This window comes from Accipiter gentilis, chromosome 19 (assembly GCF_929443795.1).
Source record: "Accipiter gentilis chromosome 19, bAccGen1.1, whole genome shotgun sequence".
NCBI lineage: Eukaryota > Metazoa > Chordata > Aves > Accipitriformes > Accipitridae > Astur > Astur gentilis.
The window spans coordinates 10,213,146-10,237,762 of NC_064898.1; the positions used below are offsets into that span (position 1 = coordinate 10,213,146).

Consider the following 24,617-nt stretch of genomic DNA (forward strand, 5'->3'; position numbering starts at 1 on the left):
ACAAATTAGTATGAAATAAAGAAATGCAGACTGGACAAATATAATAAAAATGCTTCTATTATTGCCTAAGAGTTAAAAAAAAATTACAGTACTTTGAAACACTAGAACAAGAGTTTCCAGCACCTGGAAAGAGAATGTTACAAATAGAATGCCCATACTGAAAACATGGTAAGTGAATGATCTGTCCTGAGAAGGAAAGGAAGGATGGGGATGGAGTGGAATAGGAAAGGAAAACTGGACTAATAGTTGTAATCACTGCATTCCTAAGCCAATATTGCACAGAGTTTCACTGTGAATTCTATAAACATATATTCTGAATATTTTATAAAATTACAGTATTACACAATACTATGTGAAACTATAATACTTTATAAGAAACCATAATTTCAATCCAGAAAAATAGAGGCTGTACTGAAAAATTTGACATTTTAACACCATATTTTAGCACAGCATTATCTCAAAGACTGCACATTTCAAAGACTGGATGCACCTTTTCTAAGTATTTCTGCATGATGACTGTAGGGTTTTCCAAGCATGTTTCTGCTAACCAGCTTCCACATAGCCTCAGACACTCTGTGTACATCAATTTCATACGAGGATCATTCTCAACCTTTGAGAAAGCAAGTTTTGGGAAAAAAAAAAGAAAAAAGAGGGAGGCATTAAATAAAAACACCTTTTACATACGAGGTAGGCAATTTATAAAGCTTTCAAACCCTGAATATAATTCAATCACTTGGGCCTATTATATGTAATATCTACAGTCATTTACCATCTACATCTACAGTAGTCAATAACCTTAAATCACATTCACATTCTATGTAGACTAAAGAAGAGCACATATTTTAAATACCTGACAGTTTGAACAATGAAAAACAGAATAAAACAATGACAAAATGTAAGAAAAATTAAATAAATTCACAGCATGTTTCCAGAATTGTATTTTCTAATATCCCCATTTAGTCTGAAGTACCATAGTATGCTCCATAGGAAACACTCAGGAATGGCAGTAACTATGTGTGATCTTTAATTTTTTCAGACAGACCTCTACATGGAAACTTGGTTAAAAGTGCTCTGAGGAGATGGTGGAGCAGGTTTCCAAAGGACTTGCCTCCAGATTGGAAATTCAACTTTAACTGTACAGTAGGACATTTCCAAAATACTTTTACCTATAGGGTACATATTAAAGATGACCTGATCAAGACAGCAACAATGACTGTGAAATACTGAAGGATATCATAGGCTGCAAAACCACAAAACCTTATGTGGACAGGGTAAAAACACTGGAAGGTGAGAGAAGGACTAATTTTTGGATGCCCCCATCAACTGATTCGTGGAGCAGGCATGCAAATCAAAAGAGGAGTAGCAACTCTTGATTTTGTCCTGATATGTATATATGGAGAACTTGGCCCAATATTCTCTAGTTTTTCTGAAGTGTGATATTCCTTAATAATGTATATGGATTCAAAGTGACTGTTTATTACCCTCCAAAAAAGACTCAAAGCAAGCCATCATAGCTAAACACAAAGGTAACAACAATGAAGACATTTTTACCACATCAGTACACAAAATGAAGTTTTGTCCAAGTGAAAAAGAAAATATATTAAACAAATCATAAAATATCCTGTCAAATAAAAAACCCAAAACAAAACCCCACCATCAGGCTGCCCAAAAACCCCCAAACAATTTGAAGACTCAACAAATAATAAAAAAGCATTTTTTTAAATATATTAGGAGCAGCTAGCCACTAGACAGTCTACTTGATAAAAAGACAATAGAGTTAATAAAACAAACAGCACTCTGAGAAGATAAAGCAGAAAAAAAAAATTATTTGCATTTGTGTTCACTGTGGAAGAGCCTGAAGAGTCTCACTACAAAGCTTTTATTTCTGAGGGATTTGAAGGTCTGACTGCTATTGAAGTGTCAACAGCAAGGGCTACTGAACGAACAGACAAAATGAAAACTATCAACTCTCCAGTATCAGAATGTATTTTTCGAAAGGTCTACAGCAATTCACAGATGAAATAACTTAACTACTAAAAGCTTTTACTTAAAACTGCCTTAATATAAGAGGAGTGGCAGGTGGCAGATGTGACACCAATATTTTAACAAGTTCCAGGCAAGCACAAGTCAATAAGATTCTTATCAGGTGTACATAAATTAGCAAAAAAAACCCCACAAAAAAAGCAGACGAATTAATATGAAGAAAAGCCACAATAGCTTTTGTAAAAGGACATCATAGAATGACAGAAAAGTTGAGGCTGGAAGGAACCTATAGAGACCATCTGGCCCAAGCTTCTGTTGAAAGCAGGGCTTTAGATTAAGTTTTCCAGGACTCTCCTAAACTGACTCTTGACTATTCATTTCCCGCAAGGGAGATTCCATCACTTCTTTGGGCAACCTGTTCACAGTGTCTAGTGGTAAAGAATTTTCTTCACATATCCAGATGGCATTTCCCTTGAAACAACTTGTGTCATTGCCTCTTGTCCTTTCACTGTGCATGTCTGTGAGCAGTTACCTCCATCTTCACTATACCTACCTTTCAGGTATTGGAAGACTGTGACTAGATCCCCCTGAGCCTTTGGTTCTTAAGGCTGAAAAAACCCAATCCCTACAACCTTTATTCCTTTGCCAAGTTCTCCAACCCTGTAATCATTGTGGTGGCCCTCTGCTGGATCCTCTCCAATTTTAAAATGTCTCTTTCTAAACCGTGGACCAAAACTGGACACATTATCTCTGGTGTAGGCTAAGAACTGCCAAATAGAGTACAATAATCACACTTCCTAATCTACTGGCTACAGTAGATTGGTGATGCAGCCGAGGATACGGTTCACCTTCATTGCTACAAGGGCACACTGTTGAATCATTTTAGCTTGCTGTTCACTGGGACTCCCAGGTTCTTTTTGGCAAAAGTATACCCCAGCCAGTCAGACTCCTCCCTGTAATGGTGCTCGAGATTATTCTGTCCCAGGTGAAGGACTTCCCACTGATCTCACACAATTCCTATCAACACAATCTTCCAAACTATTGAGGTCTCTGTGACTGGTGGCTCCTCCTTCCAGAATCTCTCTCTCTCTCTCTCCTTCCAGTTTGCTGTTATCTGCAAGTTTGGTGAGGAAATTCAGTCCTGTCATACAGATCTCAGTCATAAAAATAGTATCTGACCCCATAACAAACTCTAAGGAACAACTACTTCTGACTAGCTACCAGGCTGCCTTTGAATCATCAACAACCACCCTTTGAACTCAGCAGTTTAGCCAGTTTTCCACCCATCTTGTGATCTTACCTATCCAGTCTGTATCTTACCAGCTTGTCAGGAAGGATATTGTGGGAGACTGTGTCAAATGCCTTGCTAAAAATCAAGGTAGATGACATCCACAGCTCGTCCCATGTCTACCAGGCAAACTGTTTCACTGCAGAAGACAATCAGGTTGGTCAAGCACGATAGTATATTTCTGTTGGCTTTTCCAAACCACCTCCTTTTCCTTCATGTGCATGGCAAGAGCTTCCTGAAAGACCTGTTCTGTAATTTTCCCAGGGACTGAAATGAGTCTGACTGCTCTGCAGTTTCTGATCTTGCTTTTATCCCTTTTTTGTAGATGGGTGTGATTGTTCTCTTCCAGTCATCAGGACTTCCTCTGATCTCCATGACCTTTCAGAGATGACAGGAAAGTGGCTTTGACATGATGTCAGCCAACTCTCTTAGCATCCTCAGATGTATCCCATTTCCCAACTCAACTGAACTTCTTGAAGAACTCAACAAGCAAAGGAAGATCTGTATGATTCAGCCTACTCCAACAGAATCCAACAGTCATGTGACATGGTTCTTCTACAAAAGGCTCTTGAAACTAAGTCGTAAGAACTAAAATGCACGATTCTTGGAGGCAAAAAGAACTAAGATAGGCAACAGAAACAGAAATACATGGGCCACTTTTTACAGTAGAGTTAGGTGACCAGTGAAAAGCTTCCAAAGATCAAGTCATCTGTGCTGTTCAAAAGATATTAAACTTGAGAAGGTGATGAGCAGTGAACACAAAATCTGGTGATGATAGAGTTCTTCAAGGTGATAAAAACAAAGACAGACTGAAGAAATGCGGACAAAAAATGGAATGAAAAAAAAACCCTGATGAAATTACCAGCACAAAAAAAAAAAAAAAAAGAAAAAGAAAAAGTTAAGTGATGCATGAGAGGGGGGGAAAAGACTTCTTGTATACAATGATGGACTTTGAAACAGTTATTCCTGTTTGGAAATTTAACTATAAAAAGTTACCTCACTATGGAGAATGGAGAGAAGGAATGGATTCAGTGTTTTTTCCAAGACGAGAACTAACATCAAATAGAGATAGGGCGTTCAAAATCAACAAAACAAGTGGCTCTTAAACCTGTGTGAATTAAGCTGTGGAACTCCTTGTTGCAGGGTTTGCTTGGATATTAAAAGCTTACACAGACTCAAAAAGTGACTGGACAAATTTATATTATAAAAAAAAACATTGGAAGGAATTACCTACAAAGAAACTACCTCTGGTTCAGGAAGTTCTTGTGGTACAAATCAGTCTGGGAAAGTACTCTGGCTATACAGCCCAACTAGTCTTCACATTTTTTCTTAGGAAGTTCGTATTGCCCATTACTGAGATAGGAGAGAGGGATTTTTGTTTCAGTTCTGAACTGGAGATGGAAATGTAGTATTTCCTTCACATCAAGTGACATAATTTTTCAGAAAGCTTACAAAAAGATCTAAGATAACTAAGATTCAGAGGCACTTGCTGAAGTCAAATTTGATGAGGAAACATTCCCCTGTTTGAGGTAAGATTCCATTTTCAGAAGTACAACATAAAACTCACAGCTCAGTGTGCTTGTAAAATGGGGAAGATTCAAAGACGTGAAACAGCATCCGCATTCATATCTATGTTCCTTGATAATGGATTAGTTCAAGGAACAAAGAAGTCTGAGGTACAGTAGTGAAAGTTTATCGGTCAAAAACTTGCCGGGAATTTCTGTACACTTTGTGATACAGCTTCAGGCCCACTGAAGTAGAAGCCTCAACTCATACTCCTACCTTTGGACAAAGATTCCCTACAGACATCAGGAAAACGCCTGCAACAGAGGTGTGCTTCTTTAGCATAAAATACATTATTAGTGTATCCCTGTATTAGTCTTTTTTTACAGAATAAGGACTGGAGATAAAATCTTTATTATTCTTCTTCTAACAAAAACATGTACATTATTATATTTCCCAACATAATATCTATCAGAAATCATGTGGCCAGCAGGACTAGAGCAGTGATTGTCCCCCTGTACTCGGCACTGGTGAGGCCACACCTTGAATACCGTGTTCAGTTTTGGACCCCTCACTACAAGAAATACCTCCATCCCTGGAGGTATTTAAAAGACTTGTAGATGCGGTGCCTGGGAACATGGTTTAGTGGGACTTGGCAGTGTTAGGTTAACGGTTGGACTCTATGATCTTAAGTGTCTTTTCCAACCTAAGTGATTCTGTGATTCTACGCCTAACAAGCCTGCTTGGCCATTAGTTTCTTTAACTATTGGCACAGAAGAAGATGATACACCTGTATGTAACAGTTTTGTTTAAAACAAGTTAACTTTTTATCAAGGGAAATAATCTCTGTTTTTTAAAAAGCTATATATTTCACAGTGGTGGCATTTGAAGCAAAATAATAATGAATTCTAACATTTGCCACTCTTGCAGACTTGCTTTGAAAACCTTGATGATATTTGCTAATACAGATTTTTTTGCTTTCAGACATTTTGAGAGTACAAACCAGATTTAGTAATATTGCAGACATCCCTTTAATCTTCTTCCAAAGGAAAACTTTGGAAAGTGAAAATAGGATCTTAAATAATTTAATTCCCATAAGTTTATACATTATATAACACATACCTGAAACCAATCTGCATCTAATTTTTTTATCATCCTTTTAAGAATATTCAGTGCAAGACTCTCTTCCTTTTTAGCCCAGAAAACCTGAGCTTCTTCTAGTTGCCATTCAGAAACTTCATATCCTGTTGGATTGTATTGTTTGATCTGAAACATAGCTCTTTCTGGAAGCTGAAATTGAAAAAAACATTATAAACAATTCTTTAAGTGAAATACATGTATCTCACAGCAAGTTTTGTTTTTAAACTCCACTTTTATTCGATCTACTGTGTAGCATATTCTGCCTACCCAATGCTGAGAATTTATTTGCAGCAAAGAGATGGAAGTTGTTTTTCTATATACTTGCAGAAAATTCTGATTTGCAACAAAAACAGACTACAGAATTAAACTTCACAACCCCCAAAATAAAGTATGAATGTTTAATGTTTTGAATTATTTGGAGGTATAAACTATAGAAATTCTACAATCAGCACCTACTGAAATGACTGATTTATAATTTTAGGTTAGTGATTATTATTACATCCTAAAAGACCACAGAAAACTATTAAGAAAAATGGCACCATCATACACTAATTCTTTTGCATGCCTGCTTCTTCACTCATATCACTAGTGAAGTAACATCCTCATTATTTAGCAATCTATGATAGTCACTATGATAGTACAAAGAGCAAACTATCTTTCTAACAACGTCAAAGATTGAGACTAAAGTGTATTTTCACAAATTGTCCAACCAATAACCAAATCAATCAAACTTTTAAATAAGCAAGGTCAGCAATTAAAATGTAAGAATGCCTGTAAATGACAATGTAAGTTTGGTTACTTCCATTAGTGGTCAGTGTGGTGACTCCTTATGGCACACTCTTCCTTCTCCTGACAGATGGCAGCGGCACCAAAGAGGAAGAAAAGCCCTTAGCTGAGGAGTGCTTCCTCAAAAACTCCCGACATCCAGACACTCAGTGTTTTCAACTACTAGCGTGCCACAAGGAAAGGGTTATCAGCCCATGGTTTGAAAGACTGATAAGGCCCAGAAGCATACCCCAAAGGTTGCAGATGACCTGCAACACTGAAGAGGCTGGAACAATAGCGTTTTCAGAAACACATTGGCTCAATCTTTCAGAACCTTCTAATCCTCCCAAAATACAGCACCACAATTTTAATCTTTTTCTGTAGCTAAAACTCAAAGTGAAAAAAAATTAACTTCTGTTGAGGCTCTTACAGGACACTCATCACCAGTGTTAGCAGCTGGGCAGGCACGAGATAAAAAAATTCTGAAGAAGTAATTTTCCCAAACAATTCTGGGGGCACTAAGTAAACCCTGCAAATTTATGAAACCAAGACAGCTGCTCTACTGATTTCATCATTATGCACAAAAAGAGTTAGAACTTTCCTGAAATCAAAGTTTAATATAGTTTCACATGTGTAAATTTTTAAACACCTTTCCAGGTTATGTATTTAGCTGGAACTATTTTCTGCAGAGGTTCTTGGAGGATATTGTTGCTCTATAAATTCATGTTGAGTTACTCCTTCAGATGCACTACCTAGAACAAACTAAGGCTGACTCTGGACCTTAAATGCACTAGCAGCTGCCGAAACCACTGCTACTGCAAATCCCGTTAAGTCATTCACAGAGAAAGATTTATGACAGTGCAATGGTGCTTTAAGAGTATAAAACCTTGAAGACAAAGCTAAATATACAGATACAATGGAGTTTTTTCTGCAGCTTCACTCTGGAACACTACAACAGTATGATGCAAGTGAAAGCTGGATATATAAAACTGCACCAAATGAAAGTAACAGAGCTGTAAGAGCATTCTTCACTAAAAATTTCATTTTTATATTATCTGCCTCAGAGTAGCTTACAGTTACAAACAAAATTCAGAAAACATGCCCATAAATACAATTTATGAATAAGTTTTACATAGTTTAAGTCTCCAGCTAATTGATTCATTGAATAAACTTAGAATACAGTTAATCTTGAGTACTGTTAAAAAATGAAGTCCTTTTATAAACTAAAACACTAAACATCCGTCACTGATCTTTCCTGGAATTTGTTACCTGTGTATTTTTAGCTGTTCTTGCCAATCTAGAGAGCTCCACCAGATGTTTGGTCAGGATGTCTTTAATACATTCTCTTTTTGTATTTTCATTCTCCTTTTCAAGCAAGATCTCCAAAATTACAGTGCGCAGAGCCATGATAGGTTCCTGGAAACAGAAGTCACTGTCCTTAAGAAGCTGGGACTGTCTCTGCCATTTCAAATAAATATCATTCAGTTGTTGAGTCGTAACAGATCTGCAATTGTTACCAAAAGAAAAAAGACCTGTTATTAACTCTCACTAAGTATTAGTGAAATGCAAGATAAGTAACAAAAGTAAACTACTAAGGTAGTTCACAGTCTACAGTTCAAAACCAAGAAACAGTCTGTAAGACCCTACAATGATTAATATGGAGGAAAAAACTGGCAGGCTTCCAGTTTTAACAAACGTGAAGATCAAGAGATCACCATTAGCAAGGTGAACAACTCCACTGTAAACATTCTTGATTAAGCATCAATAACTGTTGTGTTAAAGGTCCATCAGCAAAGGGAATTCCATTCAAACACAGGGCTACTTAAAAGATCAGAGACCAAGATTCCTATTTTATTATATAGGACATACATGGATTAATATAAGAATAAATTCCAAACTGTGACATTGTAGCTGTGTAGGTTGTCATTATATGTATTATGTTCTCACATTAACTGCAAATAGCAATGCTTCATAAGGTCCTGGACACGCTAAATGAATGTAGAATGACTACAAGCTACCAAACTGATACAACTGTAACAGAAAAAAATCAGTGTTAATAGCACTACAGAGGTAAGTACCTTCTTATGATTAAAAAGCAATGTTAAGAATTCAGGTAGAATAATGATCATAACAGTGGTCCATGAAGAAAGTGAATCAAACTGACTTTCAATAGATCTATGGGTATCATCAAGAAAATGGAAAATGTTTTTTAGAAAGGAAACCAGAAAGGATAACTCGGGTACTTTAGTAAACCAAATGCTAGGAGATATGACTACTACCTTGGAGTATACCAGGGAACTCAAAACAAAGGCAAGAAAACAATTATTAAAAATAAGATATTGGCATAATATCAAATAATTAAGACTAGACCACAGATAAATCCAGTCTAGAAATAGGAGAGAATCTAGATTTGTCTTCACATAGTAAAGCTAAAATCCATATAATTTTTAAGATGAAGTTTGAGATATTAACGAATAAAATTTGTTGAGGTAATTTTATTTTTGTGCTAGACTTGATTACCAAAAATCCTGAAAACCGAGAAAGGAGTATGAAACACGCTTAAAAAATACCTGGAGAACAGCAGACCTATATTTTCCAACTCTCCAATTAGCTGTAGTCTGCAAAGAGTTGGATATAATGAATAAACAGACTCAAGACTGCCTTTGCAGAGCTCTTCTACTTCATTCACTCTATGGATTTAACAGAGAAACAGTAAATTGTTTTTTTTAATATCCACAAGTAATCCCAAATATCCGTAACAATTTCCACACAGTGAACAGACTTCAAACAGCAGAACTATTCAGTTTGGAATTATTTTGTATTACCATTAAAGTTCAAAAAATTAAGTTTGTCAATAAATGAAAACACGGTAAACATATATAAACTCCAAAGTCTATGTGATAGCTCAGCTAAAGAAGAGTAGTCAGCATTCAAATCCACTTAAGACGACTGCAAAGTAAGGGACATACAGGAAATGCATCTTCAATTAGCACACAAATTGTATACTCATAAATGTAGGTTAAAAAACTTAGAAATGAAGTTGCAGTCCAGAAGCATTAATTTTATTCTGTGCATGAGTCTTAATTTAAGGCCATAAAACCCTGTAATAGTCTTATATATATAACCTGTGACTACAAACACACACACTCTCCATCTCTCTCTCTAACAGCACAATGTTTGCATAGTTACCTGGCATTTTTAAGACTGTCATAGAAAGCAGAGAATTCCTTATCTCGTAAAGACTGAAGAGCATCATACAATGATTCATGGTACCCTGGTCTTCCTGTCTCATCTCTTACAAATAAAATGAAAGAAACATAAAATAAAAGGAAAACTGTATTTCTCTACAAAGAAGTTGATTTTATCTTTATGACAAATATTTTCAGTAGTACATTTTCTGCAGTTGCATGAATTGCTGTTTTGCATGATAAAAAATAACAACGCAACCCTTTAAATTTTAAATTAATTTAGTATTTTATACATTCAAGCTGTTAATTTAAAACAAAGAAAAAACAGTAATTGTCAAAATGTTTGGAATATGGAGAATATGTTCAAGGTTGTGTCAAAAATACGACACAAAACCAACTGCACAATAAAAATTTTATTGTAACACGCTTCTCAGTATTAGCTGAAAGATATATATTACTGTATGTATGCAACTTCAGTTCAGAATCAACATTTTTTTTACATTTAGCATCAGAAACATTTTAAAAAATGAAAAAATAAAGAAAATCAGAAGGCTGAAAAAACCCATAGTGTTCAATTTAATTTTCTCTTCTTTGCCCTTCTTACTTATTCTTTCTGCTTCACCCTGACCCTCCTCTTTTCTGCCATCTCATTCTCTCTCTTTTCATCTTACATGTTGTTTTTCTGCTCTCATATTAAAGCTGAATATTCTATTTGCCTAAGAAGTTTATAACCAAAGAGGGTTACACTGACCATAACCCAGGGACAAAGAGAGCCCACCTATATGAAGTTTGTTCTGATAGTGGCATGACATATGCCCTTCAACAGGATATGTCTGTGAAGTCCTCCAGGTGCTTCTAAACAATGATCTTAGAACAGTGCAGGAGAAGAGAATGAACACACCAAGAGTATGTTCCCCAGAGCCATCTCTCTGTAAGAGTCTTAGGAGAAACAGCTTCCATTCTCCTGACTACTAAACGTTAATGTAGAAAGAGTTAGTGAAGATCCTAACTTCTACTTTTGCCAAAATGTAGTGAATCTATTCTGTATTCCTCCTAAAATGTGCAATGATGTAGCTGTACTAGGAAGGGATAGAGTTCCCTAGATCCTGGCCAGTCATATTTAATAACTAGTGCCAGGCAGCCAACATTACACAAGGGAGGAGATTACTCCTTATGAAATAGTCATGAATCAACACTGGGGTTTGCTTATCCAGGTCTTGACAACCTCTTGTGGCTTACCGAGTAATATTTTCCCCATTCGCTTATAAATTAAACATTAAAAACTATCTATCCCTCATTTGTACTTAAGACACATCTACTATACGACTCAAAAATGGAAAATTTCAGTTTATAGTTATGAACAATCAAAAAGAAGAATCAACTGTTGTCGTGGTTTAACCCCAGCCAGCAACTAAGCACCACGCAGCCGCTCACTCGGTCCCCCACCCACCCAGTGGGATGGGGGAGAAAAAAAGTAGAACTCCTGGGTTGAGATAAGAATGGTTTAATAGAACAGAAAAGAAGAAACTCATAATGATAATGATAACACTAATAAAATGACAACAGTAGTAATAAAAGGATTGGAATGTACAAATGATGCACAGGGCAACTGCTCACCACCCGCAGATCGACACCCAGCTAGTCCCCGAGTGGCAATCCCCCCGCCTCCACTCCCCCCAGTTCCTAAACTAGATGGGACGTCCCATGGTATGGAATACCCCGTTGGCCAGTTTGGGTCAGGTGCCCTGGCTGTGTCCTGTGCCAACTTCTTGTGCCCCTCCAGCTTTCTCACTGGCTGGGGATGAGAAGCTGAAAAATCCTTGACTTTAGTCTAAACACTACTGAGCAACAACTGAAAACATCAGTGTTATCAACATTCTTCACATACTGAACTCAAAACATGGCACTGTACCAGCTACTAGGAAGACAATTAACTCTATCCCAGCTGAAACTAGGGCAACTGTGTACAGTTTCCCAGGAAAATGAAGTGATGTGCATACAAAACAGACAGGTCTAAGTGAAAAATGCCGCTTTTCAATTCAATGATAAAGATAAATCAGGTGACCTGCTTCATATAAATTATATTCTAATGTCGCCTTTTTGCTTGGAACTGAAACCATTGTCTTTCACTTAAACAACTAGCAAAAAAGTAGGTTAGTTTACTTGACAGAAGAGATGTGGCCCCACTGCATATTCCTCCATGCTGCCTGGTAGCGTATTTCCTGTAGTTCCGCACACCACTCAGTGTTTTCATGTTCCAGTCCTTTTAAATACATGGAAAGAGTGTGGCAAAGCCCAAAGTTCTGCAAAGCCTGGAATTAACATAATTACTGAAAGTTGGTTTTCCTCCTTTTTATAAACTGAACTGTTTTTTTAAAAAGCTTTGTTTTATCTTTGGAAACAAAGAAGCCTTTGCAGGCAAGGTAGAACTGTAAGTATTTCTAAACTCAGCACTACGTAAGATGAAAACTTTTTAATAAGACTAATAATCACACCATTGATAGCTGCAACCCTGGAAAAACGGTTTCATTACTACTGTGGCTGGCATTCTTTGAAATAAATTTCCATGTTGTGTTTCAAATGAACTATCTGCTCACATTTCTCCATACCAACATTTCTGGGTAGTAAGCCAAAACTGGTTTTACTTCTTAATGAACTGTTTTTCCTGGTGGGGATTTGAAAAAGTTTCCTACAACTCCCAAACTCCTATCTGTTTGAAGACCTTAATGACTTTATAATTGTGACCACTTATCCAGGTTATGTGTGCAGCCGTTATGAAGGAGAAACACAATGGAATTTTAACAATGATACTAAATAATTTGGGCTAAGAAAAGACAAGTTCCACAGGAAAATGAAATTAGGTGAAACACAGATATACCTGTGCTATATTATTACAGAACTGGTGTAAACATTTTTAGGCTAAAAAAGCAACATGGTTTTAAGGAATAAAAATAAGACAACATCAATTCTATTCATTTATTTTATCAGAAATACAAGTTTCAGTAAGATAGTTGCCATACTGGAGAGGATTAAAGAATGAGATAGCAAAAATAACCAATTCCATTACTTTTTATATCCTGTCATTTTAGGAGCTGGCCAAATTCTGTAAAAGATCTATTTTGAAATATTTCGCAAAATTCATTACCCAAGATACGGATTACAGGTAAGTGACAAGAGGACTAGAAGCCATAATGTTTTCAGGACAAATATTTAGTTGTCTTACATTATACAGTTTGGAAGCCTATGCCAGTGGGGTGGACTTGATGACCAAAGAGATCTCTTTTAGTTCTAAAACAATTTTGCATTTACTACAAATGACTCTCAGTACGATGGATATCAACTCCCACATTCATTGCCTACTATAGAATAAAATTACCTCTATTATTCCTGCCTGGCGAGTAGATGGAGAAAGGCTTGCCTCGATGTCATATGTTACAAGGGCTTTCTCCCATACTGCTTCATGCTCATATGTTCTTATCCTGTTGTAAATTAACAAGAAGTTTTCAGTTTAAGTTCCTTACTAATAAATGAAAGTAATGACTTTAAAGAACATGAGAACATTAATAAATTATACCGTGCTAGTGGCTGTAACATTCTTCCTCCACCACAGCCATAGAGACTGTCAGGTTCTCCAATGCTTCTATATATGTCCATGAGAAGGTCCTAGAATATGCACCAAAGGACAAAGAATTACCTCTTTTGGAACCAGTTCAAGTGAGTTGTACACATATCATTTAAGTTTATAAATACAAGTCCTTCCATGTAATGTGTTATCATTGCTTCATTTTCCTTTATGCCATCATCACAGGAAGAAAAGTTTTATAGTCTAGCAAAACTCTTCAGGACTACCTACCTTCTCTGCTAGGTTATTAAAAAAACAGTGCTGGGCCTTAGGTGGACTGACTGAAAACCAAAAGGCAGTAGTACTGCATGAGCATCAGACATACCAGCTAAGCAATGCATTTTAAAGATATGCAAGCACAGATCTGGAATAATGAACCGTGGAAAGAAGTAACTTAGACAAGGCTATTGAATAGATTTTATGCATAAAATAAACTTGTAGGAGATAATACTGCTTTGGTTTTGATCATTACAACTTGCTACGCCATTTACTGATTTTTAATGAACAAAACAAACTGAAAAATACTTGGCTGGTTACCACCATGGGTCGGTTCTTTTGGGGAACAAAGTCTGCTTTGCTGCAATTTAAAATTTGCCACTTAATTAGTGTGTCAGGTGAACGAATACTCAATTTAACTTGTTCAGCAATGCCACTGAGTTCACTTTGAATTAGAGGATGAGGAAAATTTTCAAATACAGTTTTTGAAGTTCAACTAGATTTGCCTTCAGCTCAGATGAAACCTACTGTTAATTGTAGTAACATGACAAGGTTCGCTTTCAGATTATGGAGCACACACATACCTGTAAACTTATGCCAGTTTCTCCTTTACTTTTTTCATTCAAAATAGTAACAGTTCTTGTTTGACTTTCTTCTTCAAATGTCAAACTCCTAGCTGCTTTAAAAGAAAACCTAAAAGAAATGTTTCAACCAGTAAAGTTAAATGAAATTTCATACAAATAAACTAAAGAAATTCTGAAATAACACCTAAGGGGCACAAGCACCAAATGCAAGATCAGGCCTGTCATATGCCCAGGTTATTCAAAATGTCTCTCCACCAGAATGACAAAGTGATCAGCTGAACTGAGGATATCAACATCAAGGGATTTCAACATCAAGGTGTTTTTTCAGAGACACCCCCCCCACCTTGTAATGTCTAATCTTTTATTAAATCAAATTGCTTTTGTGAATGCCTGAAGCAAGAATGCTCTCTTCTGGGAAAGAATAAAAGCAACTACATAATATATATGCTTACAAACATACTTTTATTATACATTCACTGCCTTGGAGTTATTTGTTGCCAAAACAAAGCTAGTAAACTAGTTCCATATTTTGATCTTGCTGGACCAGAAGACAAAGATAATTGTCCATTATAGAAGAAAACTCCTTCTACAAGGATCATTCAGCTCTACCCACACAATTCTGGTCATCATTCAGTGGTATCTTTCTCCCCTTGATTCACTTCCGGCCGTCATTTAACCACTAGCACACTATTAATTATGAGAAATAGAATCTTGAAAGTGTTCAATTTAGAAAGTGAGATTCAATACATTCCAGTATTCAGAAGCATTAGTTTCAGTGAAATTTCTCTAGAACACACACTTATAAGAAAACTTTCTGGTTAGAAGTCAAAACGATGCTATTTTGAGTGTGTCACTAGCAAGTCTGGGATCACATTCAAGGACAGGTGGCAATATTTTCCAGGTCAAAACACCCACCTAAGGGAATTTTTTTAAATTTCCCTTGACTTTTCCTGTAACAAGACACTACTGAGACACACAAAACTTGATCCATTTTAACCAAAATGTCAAGAAATTGCATTCCTCAAGCCTTGTACCTTTCTTGCTGTTTGTCTGTATTTATCTTGTCTGCATAGATTTCTGTGTAGAGCAAGGCTGTGAAGTGAGCAGCACAAGACTGTGCTGCTATAGCAACCTCAAGATAATTCAGATCTAGCCAGAAGCTGTCATCAAAAACGGCACCTGAAACAGATCTGATAAATAAAGACTTTAATATTGCTGTAACACATTAAATAAAATAAATCCAATCTAAATATAAAGTCTTCCAAAGGCTAATTTTATCTTGCCCCCTCCTAAACGCATACCACAAAAAGTTTATCAGACAAAAAGTTTTCTAAAAACTCCTTCAGCAAAATTAGATCCCTTTAAGATTAGCCATATCACTTCTTTAACAAATGCAAGGTCACTACTATATCTTCATTATTTTAACTGACATGTTCTCTACCACATCCTTCTTCCTTAATCTATAGTGTCAACAGATCTTAAAACAGTCATAATTAAATTAAAGGAACATTTTGGAAAGCTGTAATTCACCTCTTTTGTCTTCTTAAGTAATCTACAACAGCAAGCATGGCTCGTCGAGATACTTTATCCAAACTTCTAGAATTATGGGTTTCTTGCTCTGGGATGTATATTTCAAAAGAAAGAATATAATGAACTTTTGTCATAACATAGCCATTTATAAAATAAAAAGGTGTATTTTTTACTCAAGAAAATAACTAAAAAGTTCCTTGGGCAGCATTTCCAAAATTAAATTAATAGTTTGTCACAAAATGTATTTCCCCTCTTTATATGATTTTAGTGGATGTTACAGTAGTTTATACCACAATTTTATTTATCAAATTATCTTTGCATTAATGAGTTGTGGATACTACTCCTTCTTCTTACAGAATTCAGAGATGATCCAACACCATTGCACAAAGCTCCGTAACAGACCTCTTCCCTTAGACTTGAGCCATATAAAGTTATTCCAAAGCCACAGAAATACTTACCAGTAGCTTTAGTGCGGATTTTATAGATTATGTATGCTTATATAAAAAACACTACCTCACATACACAGAAGAATTTATATTTCCATGCCTTGCTTCTGGATTTAAAAAAAATTAATCAGATGGCTACAGGTTGTGTTCTGGTCACTGGGTTAATAATTTTTTCATTTTTTCTGGACATTTCAATTTATACATTACGAGAAGCAAGGAATAGGGAAAGCATAAGCAAAGGTTTGATTAGTGCTACACTACAGTAAGACACTGAAGTAGAAACTTCCCCTAAAGAAAGCAAAAGCCATATAAAAAAAAAGAAGTATCTGGGAATTTCGTGTGTTCCAACAAACAGAAATGAACAACACTATAAGATGTCAGCATGGTGTTCATACTCACTTGCTAACAACAAGCTTACAGACAGAAAATGGTGTCTGTTTTTTCATGGCACGAGATAGAAGTTCTAAATTCTAAGGAGAAATAACCGAACGTGTATTTTGAAAGAGTCATTAAAAATAATTATAACTCTTCTGCAAAATAATAGACTCAATTGACATACGATTCTGGCCAGACTGACATGCACTAAGTCCAAACTATTCTTCATTTTTAGTTTGGTGGGTCTGACTCTTGTCAAGCAGTTGGCAATTTAAAGTTAGGCAGCACAGTGACTGGCATGATGTTCACACTATTTATGCTTTAAATTGCCAAGATTAACAGCCAATTCCTAGAACTTGCATGTCAAAATGGATCAACAGGAAGACTCTTGTTCAAAAGCACTCAACTCTCTCAGGTCTAACTGCTTGGTCTTTGCAACAGTTTGGATCCTTATGGATTGGAATGAAATTTATCTAGGTTTTCTAGGGAGATTTTTCCTCCTTGTTTTGATAGGGTAAGAGTTTCTCCTTGAAGAAACTGGTAGTCACCAGATGTTTAAAATTTTTGTTTTGAATACTGCTGATGTTCTATCATTCCAACTTTGGAATTAATATATCTTGCTCTGTTGGCTAGTGGACCTTCAGTTTATCTGTTAACAATTACATAGACAACGAGCTGTTTGCTACTTCACGGGGTTGTTTTTTTTGGTACCAGGACAGTTTTTCATCTGAAGAACTCCATTTAAAGCTTTTACATGTCCTTTATTTTGCTCATATTGCCTCAGTAAGATCCCTTGCATAGAATCACAATGTTTGAAGAGGCCTCTATCATTTACTCATTGGTGTCACTGAAATAACTGCAAGCTTATAAAACTTAGAAAAATCCCTTTTATTATTCATTGAATATTTTGGATTACTCTGACATCCGAGCAAAAATTTGTGCAGTAGTTTTCCTGGCTGCTTACAGGAAGGAAACTGAAAATTGTTAATGCTTTTCTATCTTACAAAGTGGGACAATAATAAAAATACCTGGATTGTGGCAACAGCTTGTTACCTGACTTCAAAAATATGAAAGAATACTGGTCTCGTCTTTCTGGCCAGGCTAGTCAGTGTCTATAAAAAGTACCTTAAAATACACCTAGCATCATTAGGCTTATTACACCACTCTTAGTACGAACTGCAATACTAAGGGTTCCTTTACCTCTCTGGCAACCTGAAGCTTGCATGACTTGCCTGTAAAGAGACTGCAAGACATTGTACAGACTCATTCCTTTGGTGATTTGTCGCTGAAGAAGGGAGTTGGAAGATATAGCAGAATAGCTACTGCACAAAAAAAAATACTAACCTGAAGTTACTGTATTTGTGTTAAGTAGGGGACATGCACAAATAAAAGAAATAACGTATTTCAGCTCCTGAAAAGAAGTGCATGTACCATTCCCACAGTCTAGTAACAAAGATCTTACTTTGTACAGATTTCTGCTAAGTTCAACCACAATCTATTTGGAAAGGACACCAGCCACCTTGATTAGAAGGTGCTTTGTTTGTAATGGAACTCACTGCACTATTCATACTCGACTGCAGTTCTTTTGGTTACAACTTCCTTTCATTCTGCTGGAAAGGAACAGGTCTTTTGAATGTATAGGGAAACCATTATCAACATTAGGCAGAAGCTAGAGCAAGGGTTAGTCTTTTTTCCAAGGGGAAAATCCAGGTGAAAACTGCCTTTAATCACTCTTGTTTGAGTAAGAGAAGAATTTAACTGCCAATTAGTCATTTTAAGAGACAGTCCAAGACTCAGTCTTGCAGCACACAACATTGGATCACATCTAAATTCAGCAAGTAATAAACATTATCCAGCTGTGAATAAGGAAAGAAGCTATACAAAAGAAACTACTTGGGTGCTGCCAATAAACAGCTTAAAAATTACTGGTATCTCCACGGAAAAAGATCAAACAATTGGACAGAAGCTTCTAAAACTCTGTCCACCTACAAGTGTGCATCATACATTAGATGTCAGAAGGTAATTTTTCACAACCAGAATCCCTCTTGCAGCTGAAAAAAATATTATGACATTACCTGAATCAGAATTTGGAGGTGTAGTAGATCTACTAGATGAGGCAAATCTGCAACAGGCTGTAAAAAACTTCTGGATATGAACTGACAAAAGACTTCTCCAAGATTCATCTGAGTCATGGAGAAGGATATCATGAATCAGGTATGGAAGCAAAGTTTGACACAAGTCCGTTTTCACCTAGAAAACAGTCATGCATAGCAGCTGCTAAGAAAAACAACCAAAAGCCTTTCTTTTCTCAGGTTATAACCAAACTGACAACTACTCAAACATGTAATTCTTGAGAAAGAACATGTAATATGAAAAATGTAAACCACTCAATGGGGCTATGCTGGCATTCAGTTAAAGTAGTCATATAAAGTTCATCTATGTTTACAATTATCTGTCAAATGTTGTATTTCAAAAGTGTATTTTACGGGTATTTGCAATATCTGATTATGAAGGAACTGAATTAGTGTTAAGAAAAAGTAGTAACTTAATAGCAGAAATTACTATTTGCTATCAAGATGCACGATCATGTATTTTTGTGCATGACAGCACACATACATATACATGCATACATATGGATAATTTAGCTCACCTCACATAGTGGCTTCATTAACTGGAGAACTTCATTTTGCACACCTCCACTGTCCAGTATTGAACTAGTTAGACGCTTGATCCAGGTCTCATGACTTTCTCCCAGAGGAATCCACAGGTTTGTGTCATCCAACGATTCTAAAGGAGCCTCCATATCATTAGCAGGTACTACAAAAAACTAGAAGAAAAATATATATATTGCAAATATAAACAAGTTCCATGGCATTTTAAAAAACATACTCACATCTGCACAGATTAAAACATTAAATATTAACCGTGCTTTAATTGACTAACAATATCAATTTTGTTCATGTAAATATTAAGTTTCCAAGGAAATCTGAAAGTATTAAAAATAAAATTTTACTGATAACATCAACAAGGCCATATTAGACCTCACATTTAGGTTACAAATCAAAAGTTTGAAAACTAGGAAATATCTGATTTATGGTTAATTATGACCCTTTTTTTTCTAACCTATTTTCCACTAAGTTTTTGCATCAAATGATATTGCAATCCCGAGGAAAAAAGTATTAGATTACCGAGTAGGTAATCAAAAACTGTCTGTCTAATAATGAAAGTTCACAGCTTTCCAATGTCAAATTGGTAAAGCCACAAATGCTGGAACAGAAAGAAGAGTCAGGGGTATAAAAGCAATCACATTTGCAATCAGACTGATGAAAAGTCCAAATTTTGCATTCATCAAAGCCTATCTCAAAAATATTTTCAAATGTACTTTTTTTTTAAATATATATTTTTATTTTTTTGCTACCCCATATGTCATATAAATAAGGTATACCAGAATAAGTACCGTTTTCCTAGACATTCTGAAAGGCTGTAGATAGATTAACATGGGATCAGCTTTATTTTTATAAACTTCCCAAAATTCAGTGCCAGACTTGGTGGCTAATATGTTTTTCAAACAGGAAACAGCAGCAGCTCTAACGTCAATACTGAAAGAATAACATACACAACGTCATTATTATTCATTTCATTCAGATATTTTATTTTCAAAATCACCTTTATAAACATACAAGACAAATAATTCCACAACCTAACAATGGGTACATTAAATCAGAAAATTTTGGACTAGGATATGCCATTGCATATTTTGTTATAAAGCAAAGCCTCAGTATTTACTCCACAGCACTGCTATCCTCTACAGCACAGAAGAGACTCTCTGGCTCGAGTGCAACTAGAGAATTTCTAGAATATATCTAAGTTTGACTGGAGAATTAATCTGAGCCTTGAAGAAGCACATGGTTGGACATCAACAGGTGTTAATAACACTTTCAGAGTGTTACTCTGAGGTGATTTGAACAACAACTTAATGGCTCCTATTAAGCTTTGAAATAAATAAAGAAATAAGTATACTCACCAATTATCTGTTAAAGCAATATTTATTTGATTTAACATTATGAAGACGCACTGAAGTTTTCTATCTTCAAGTAAGTCCACTGCTTTAGAATCCAGTGTATTTTCAGCACGCTGAAGAGCTATAGTGGAGAAATCCATGGGACCAATTTCTCCCAAGCAACTTCCAACAGCCTCTGCAAATGCAGGTAATTTTCTAGTCTTAAGTACACTAAAACAAGGTCTCACCCTAGAAAGTTGCAATTAATATAAACTACTATCCTGGGTTCAGCTGGGATAGAGTTAATTTTCACAAGAAGCTGGGAGGGGACACAGACAGGACAGCTGACTCGAACTAGCCAAGGGGATATTCGATACCATATGATGTCATGCTCAGTATATAACTGGGGCAGCTGGCCAGGGGAGGAGGGATCAAGGCTTGGGAATGGGCTGAGCATTGGGTTCCAAGTGGCAAGCAATGGCATTGTGCATCACTTGCTTTATACATTCTTTTATTAGTATTATTGTTATTATTACTACTTCTCTCCTTGTGTTGTCCTATTAAACTGTCCTTATCTCAACCCATGAGGGTTTACCTTTTTCTTCCAATTCTCTTCTCCTTCCCACCAAGGGTGGAGAGGAGTGAGTGAGTGGCTGTGTGGTGCTTAGTTGCTGGCTGGGTTTAAACCACAACAACTGCTTTTAGAACTTACATTATTATGGAGTAAAAATCTGCAAATATTTATAAATAATCACTTGAGAAGCTTTATGATTATAATTACACATATACAAATTTTGCAGCTTAAGACTCTAATACAGTTATGCTTTTTAACTCAATTTTCTAGGAGTGCCTATGGCTCTGCATTTTGCAGTTTAAATCAGATATGGATTTCATTTTTGCTTGTGTCAGAAACAGGTAAGTGCAAGAGGTCAGAATCGCAGCCACTAAGTGACACTCATTTGCATTCCCTAAGGGTATGATAAATACAAGCAGTAGCCTGTGAACTCAATGAGAATGAACCTACATTCTACATAAAACGATGTATCAATGTGTTCCTCATTTGCTTTCCAGACAAAGTATTTTATAAACCACATGACTATATACAAGAAAAAAACAAAACAAAATTGACCTTGAAAATAGCTTTAAAAAAGCGATGTTAATGTTTGTCAGAAAGAAACCAAAATCTATTTCCCTGCCCTTTCATTCATACTCAGCATGTGTCTTGAAAACATGTCAATTTTCTACAACATTGTTTTAACCACCAGAGCAAGTAAAGAACAGACTGAAAATACACAGGTTGTGTTTTGAATTAAATTTAACAAATCATCTAAGAAAACACAGTACGGAAAAGGCTGACACTTAAAACTTGCAGAGGTGCCGAAGAATGTATCATACTGAAGTCAATGTGAGCATCAATTGCTCAGCATTTTTAATTATCAGTTATTAGTCTTTTAGACAAAAAACATAAGGCAAATGTTCTCATTACTTGTGTTTCTGTCTAGTTTAGACATCTAATTTCAGTAAACAGCACCTTCATGGAGGTACTCCCCACTCAGGGAAGAGGGGATTTTGATTTTAGCTTTGGATCAAACATTAATCAGGTGCTCCATGTAAACCGTCAGAATAATTTTAATAATACAGAAGAGGCTTTAAGATGGAGAACAACTATTCTGATTTTCACTTAGACATGCCTTTCAAATTTTCAGGTAAGTTCTCTTCAATTTTTCTTAGTATTTTTCAACTTAATAAAGTGACCCATATAACAGCAGATTTTACACACTTTACTTTTACACACTTTACTGAATGTAGAAGATACCAGGGTCTAAACTGATGACAATTTAAATTATTAGTCAAAGCTGTACAATACAGTGACTGAAAAGAAGACATATCACCCATTTTAACATTCCTGATGGCTACCTCTGGTAGCAAATGCAAAAGAGCAGGGGGAAGTAAGCTTTAGAACAGCCAGTTTCAACCTGGGTTTTGCAATGACAGCCCCAGATGCCTGTGGAACTAATCAACTTACCCAGCACTGCTTTTTCACCTGTATGGTTAACTGCCATCTTGGACAGCTGCAGTAAGCTCACCACCAGCTTTACTACTACAGAATCTTCTGGCTTTTCTATCATTCAGAAAGAAAAATAAACCCCCAAAATGTCATTCTGTATTTGTAATGTGAACATATTAGAAGAAAACACTGCTTTAGTATCTTTTATCTGCAAATGTCAACATGCATTATTAATGTTGAAGCAAGCTAGTATTAAACAGTACATAAAAAAATTATTAATTTTTCTTATTCATCAGGTCTTAAAAAAATTTCTATGCATTTGACTATGCCAAAGAATCCCCAAAACTAGAATATATAAATGCTATTATTTTCAGAGGTTTGATGTAGAAATGATAATTAAATACATGAAATATTAGTGTAAGTTAGTGTAAGAATGTTATTTGAAACAGAGAAGTCATAATATGTGACTCCACTGACAGCACTTAAGCTAGTATCATCATTCTGTTCTAAATCTGAATCAAAGAAATATCCCAAAATAAGACTTTCTGCCAGGAATTTCACAGAATTTTACTAGCTTTCCATTGCCTAATTAACTTTGCCAAATTATAAACTCTCAAGATGGATATTTCCTCACATGTCTTTTTTTTTTTTTTTTTTTTTTTTTAAATAAACATTCCAAACAAAATGGTTTTGCTGTTTCCAGGATCAAGGTCTAGGAAAAAATATGATGATTTGCCAATGTGAAAAAATCAAAAGTACTATTTTCTTTAAAAAAAATCTTGCTGCCCTGTTGATTGTAGTGAAAACCTGGAATTGGGCTTTATGCTTGTCGATGTTTTTACAAAAATGAATACATATGTGGCTAAACTGCAGTAGTTATTTCTTAAATGTTATCTTTCAGCATGCAGTTTTATAGCCTTTATCAAGAACTGTTTTTTTTTACTTCTTTTTAATACCTATAATAATAATAATAATAATAATAATAATAATACTTATTTGTAAGTGCTTAATAGACTTTTAGTATAAGGCAAAATCATGGCAACAGGCCCATCAAGCCTGCTAGCCTGCCTCCAACAGAGCAAGAGGAAGTATTTCTTCTTAGGTTTTGCCAGTCAGCAGAATGGGGATTTCTGAGCAGGTCTTCATACCTAATAATCTCTACGAGATATGTCAAACTCCTTTTAAAGGTCCGTTGTGCTTCTGATCTCCACAAGAAGTGGCAGTAAGTTCCATGCTGTATATATTTTGTTTAAAAAAAATATGTTTTCTCTTGTATAACTACTGCCAGATAATTTAACCCATTCTTGTACTGTGATAGAAGTGGTAAGTGCTCCCTACTCAGCTTCATCATACCATTCACCAGTTCATACACCTCTCTGTATTCCTATTCAATCTCTTTTCTGAGCTCACAAGGCTCTCCTCTGATGGAAGTTGCTCCACACAAGCTTATTGCCCTTTTACTAACTCTCTTTTCAAGCAGAATTTCAAGACTAAAATTGTAAATGATATTCAAGACGTGGGGACATAATCCGCTTACAACATGGCCTTAAGACAGACTACTATTCTTCCTGAATTTTACTTTGCACTTATTTACAATGAATTACATCAGCTCTTTTTATCTTCCTGCCATGCATACAAGCTGATGAAGACTTGATGTAGAGGACAAAAGTGAAATGGTCTGGCACAAGCTTCTGAAAACCAAAATAGGAAGGAACTGGGTCTGGACTGACGGCTGAAACAGAATGCTGCAATGTGGCAAAGTTCAACTAAACTAAATCCTATAATTTTAGAACTTCTGTGAGCTTTGCTTTCTAACATGCTATACCTTTAGTAAAATCTAGCTTCATGACTTTTAAAGAGTAGGGAGATTCATATATAAGAAGAGTCATTAAGCAGCCATAAAGCAATATACTCATATTATACACTATCCTGGTCATTCACAATCATAAGTGAACCTCATGCCAAAAGC

General features: G+C 35.8%; 1 protein-coding gene across 3 annotated transcripts in view; it reads right to left on the bottom strand.

Annotated features, from left to right (window-relative positions):
• ATM (ATM serine/threonine kinase) overlaps positions 1 to 24,617 on the bottom strand; it is a 79,229-nt gene that overhangs the window by 18,193 nt on the left and 36,419 nt on the right. For all 3 annotated transcript variants that reach the window (XM_049823682.1, XM_049823684.1, XM_049823681.1), the window contains 16 exons: positions 22,667 to 22,762; positions 20,665 to 20,836; positions 20,098 to 20,239; positions 19,291 to 19,467; positions 18,716 to 18,890; positions 15,820 to 15,907; positions 15,324 to 15,479; positions 14,290 to 14,398; positions 13,442 to 13,530; positions 13,244 to 13,346; positions 12,031 to 12,179; positions 9,869 to 9,973; positions 9,250 to 9,369; positions 7,949 to 8,183; positions 5,897 to 6,064; positions 491 to 610 (listed from right to left, as the gene is read on the bottom strand). In XM_049823682.1, the coding sequence (XP_049679639.1) occupies positions 491 to 610; positions 5,897 to 6,064; positions 7,949 to 8,183; positions 9,250 to 9,369; positions 9,869 to 9,973; positions 12,031 to 12,179; positions 13,244 to 13,346; positions 13,442 to 13,530; positions 14,290 to 14,398; positions 15,324 to 15,479; positions 15,820 to 15,907; positions 18,716 to 18,890; positions 19,291 to 19,467; positions 20,098 to 20,239; positions 20,665 to 20,836; positions 22,667 to 22,762 (2,204 nt within the window). The remainder of the gene's footprint in view (positions 1 to 490; positions 611 to 5,896; positions 6,065 to 7,948; positions 8,184 to 9,249; positions 9,370 to 9,868; positions 9,974 to 12,030; positions 12,180 to 13,243; positions 13,347 to 13,441; positions 13,531 to 14,289; positions 14,399 to 15,323; positions 15,480 to 15,819; positions 15,908 to 18,715; positions 18,891 to 19,290; positions 19,468 to 20,097; positions 20,240 to 20,664; positions 20,837 to 22,666; positions 22,763 to 24,617) is intronic.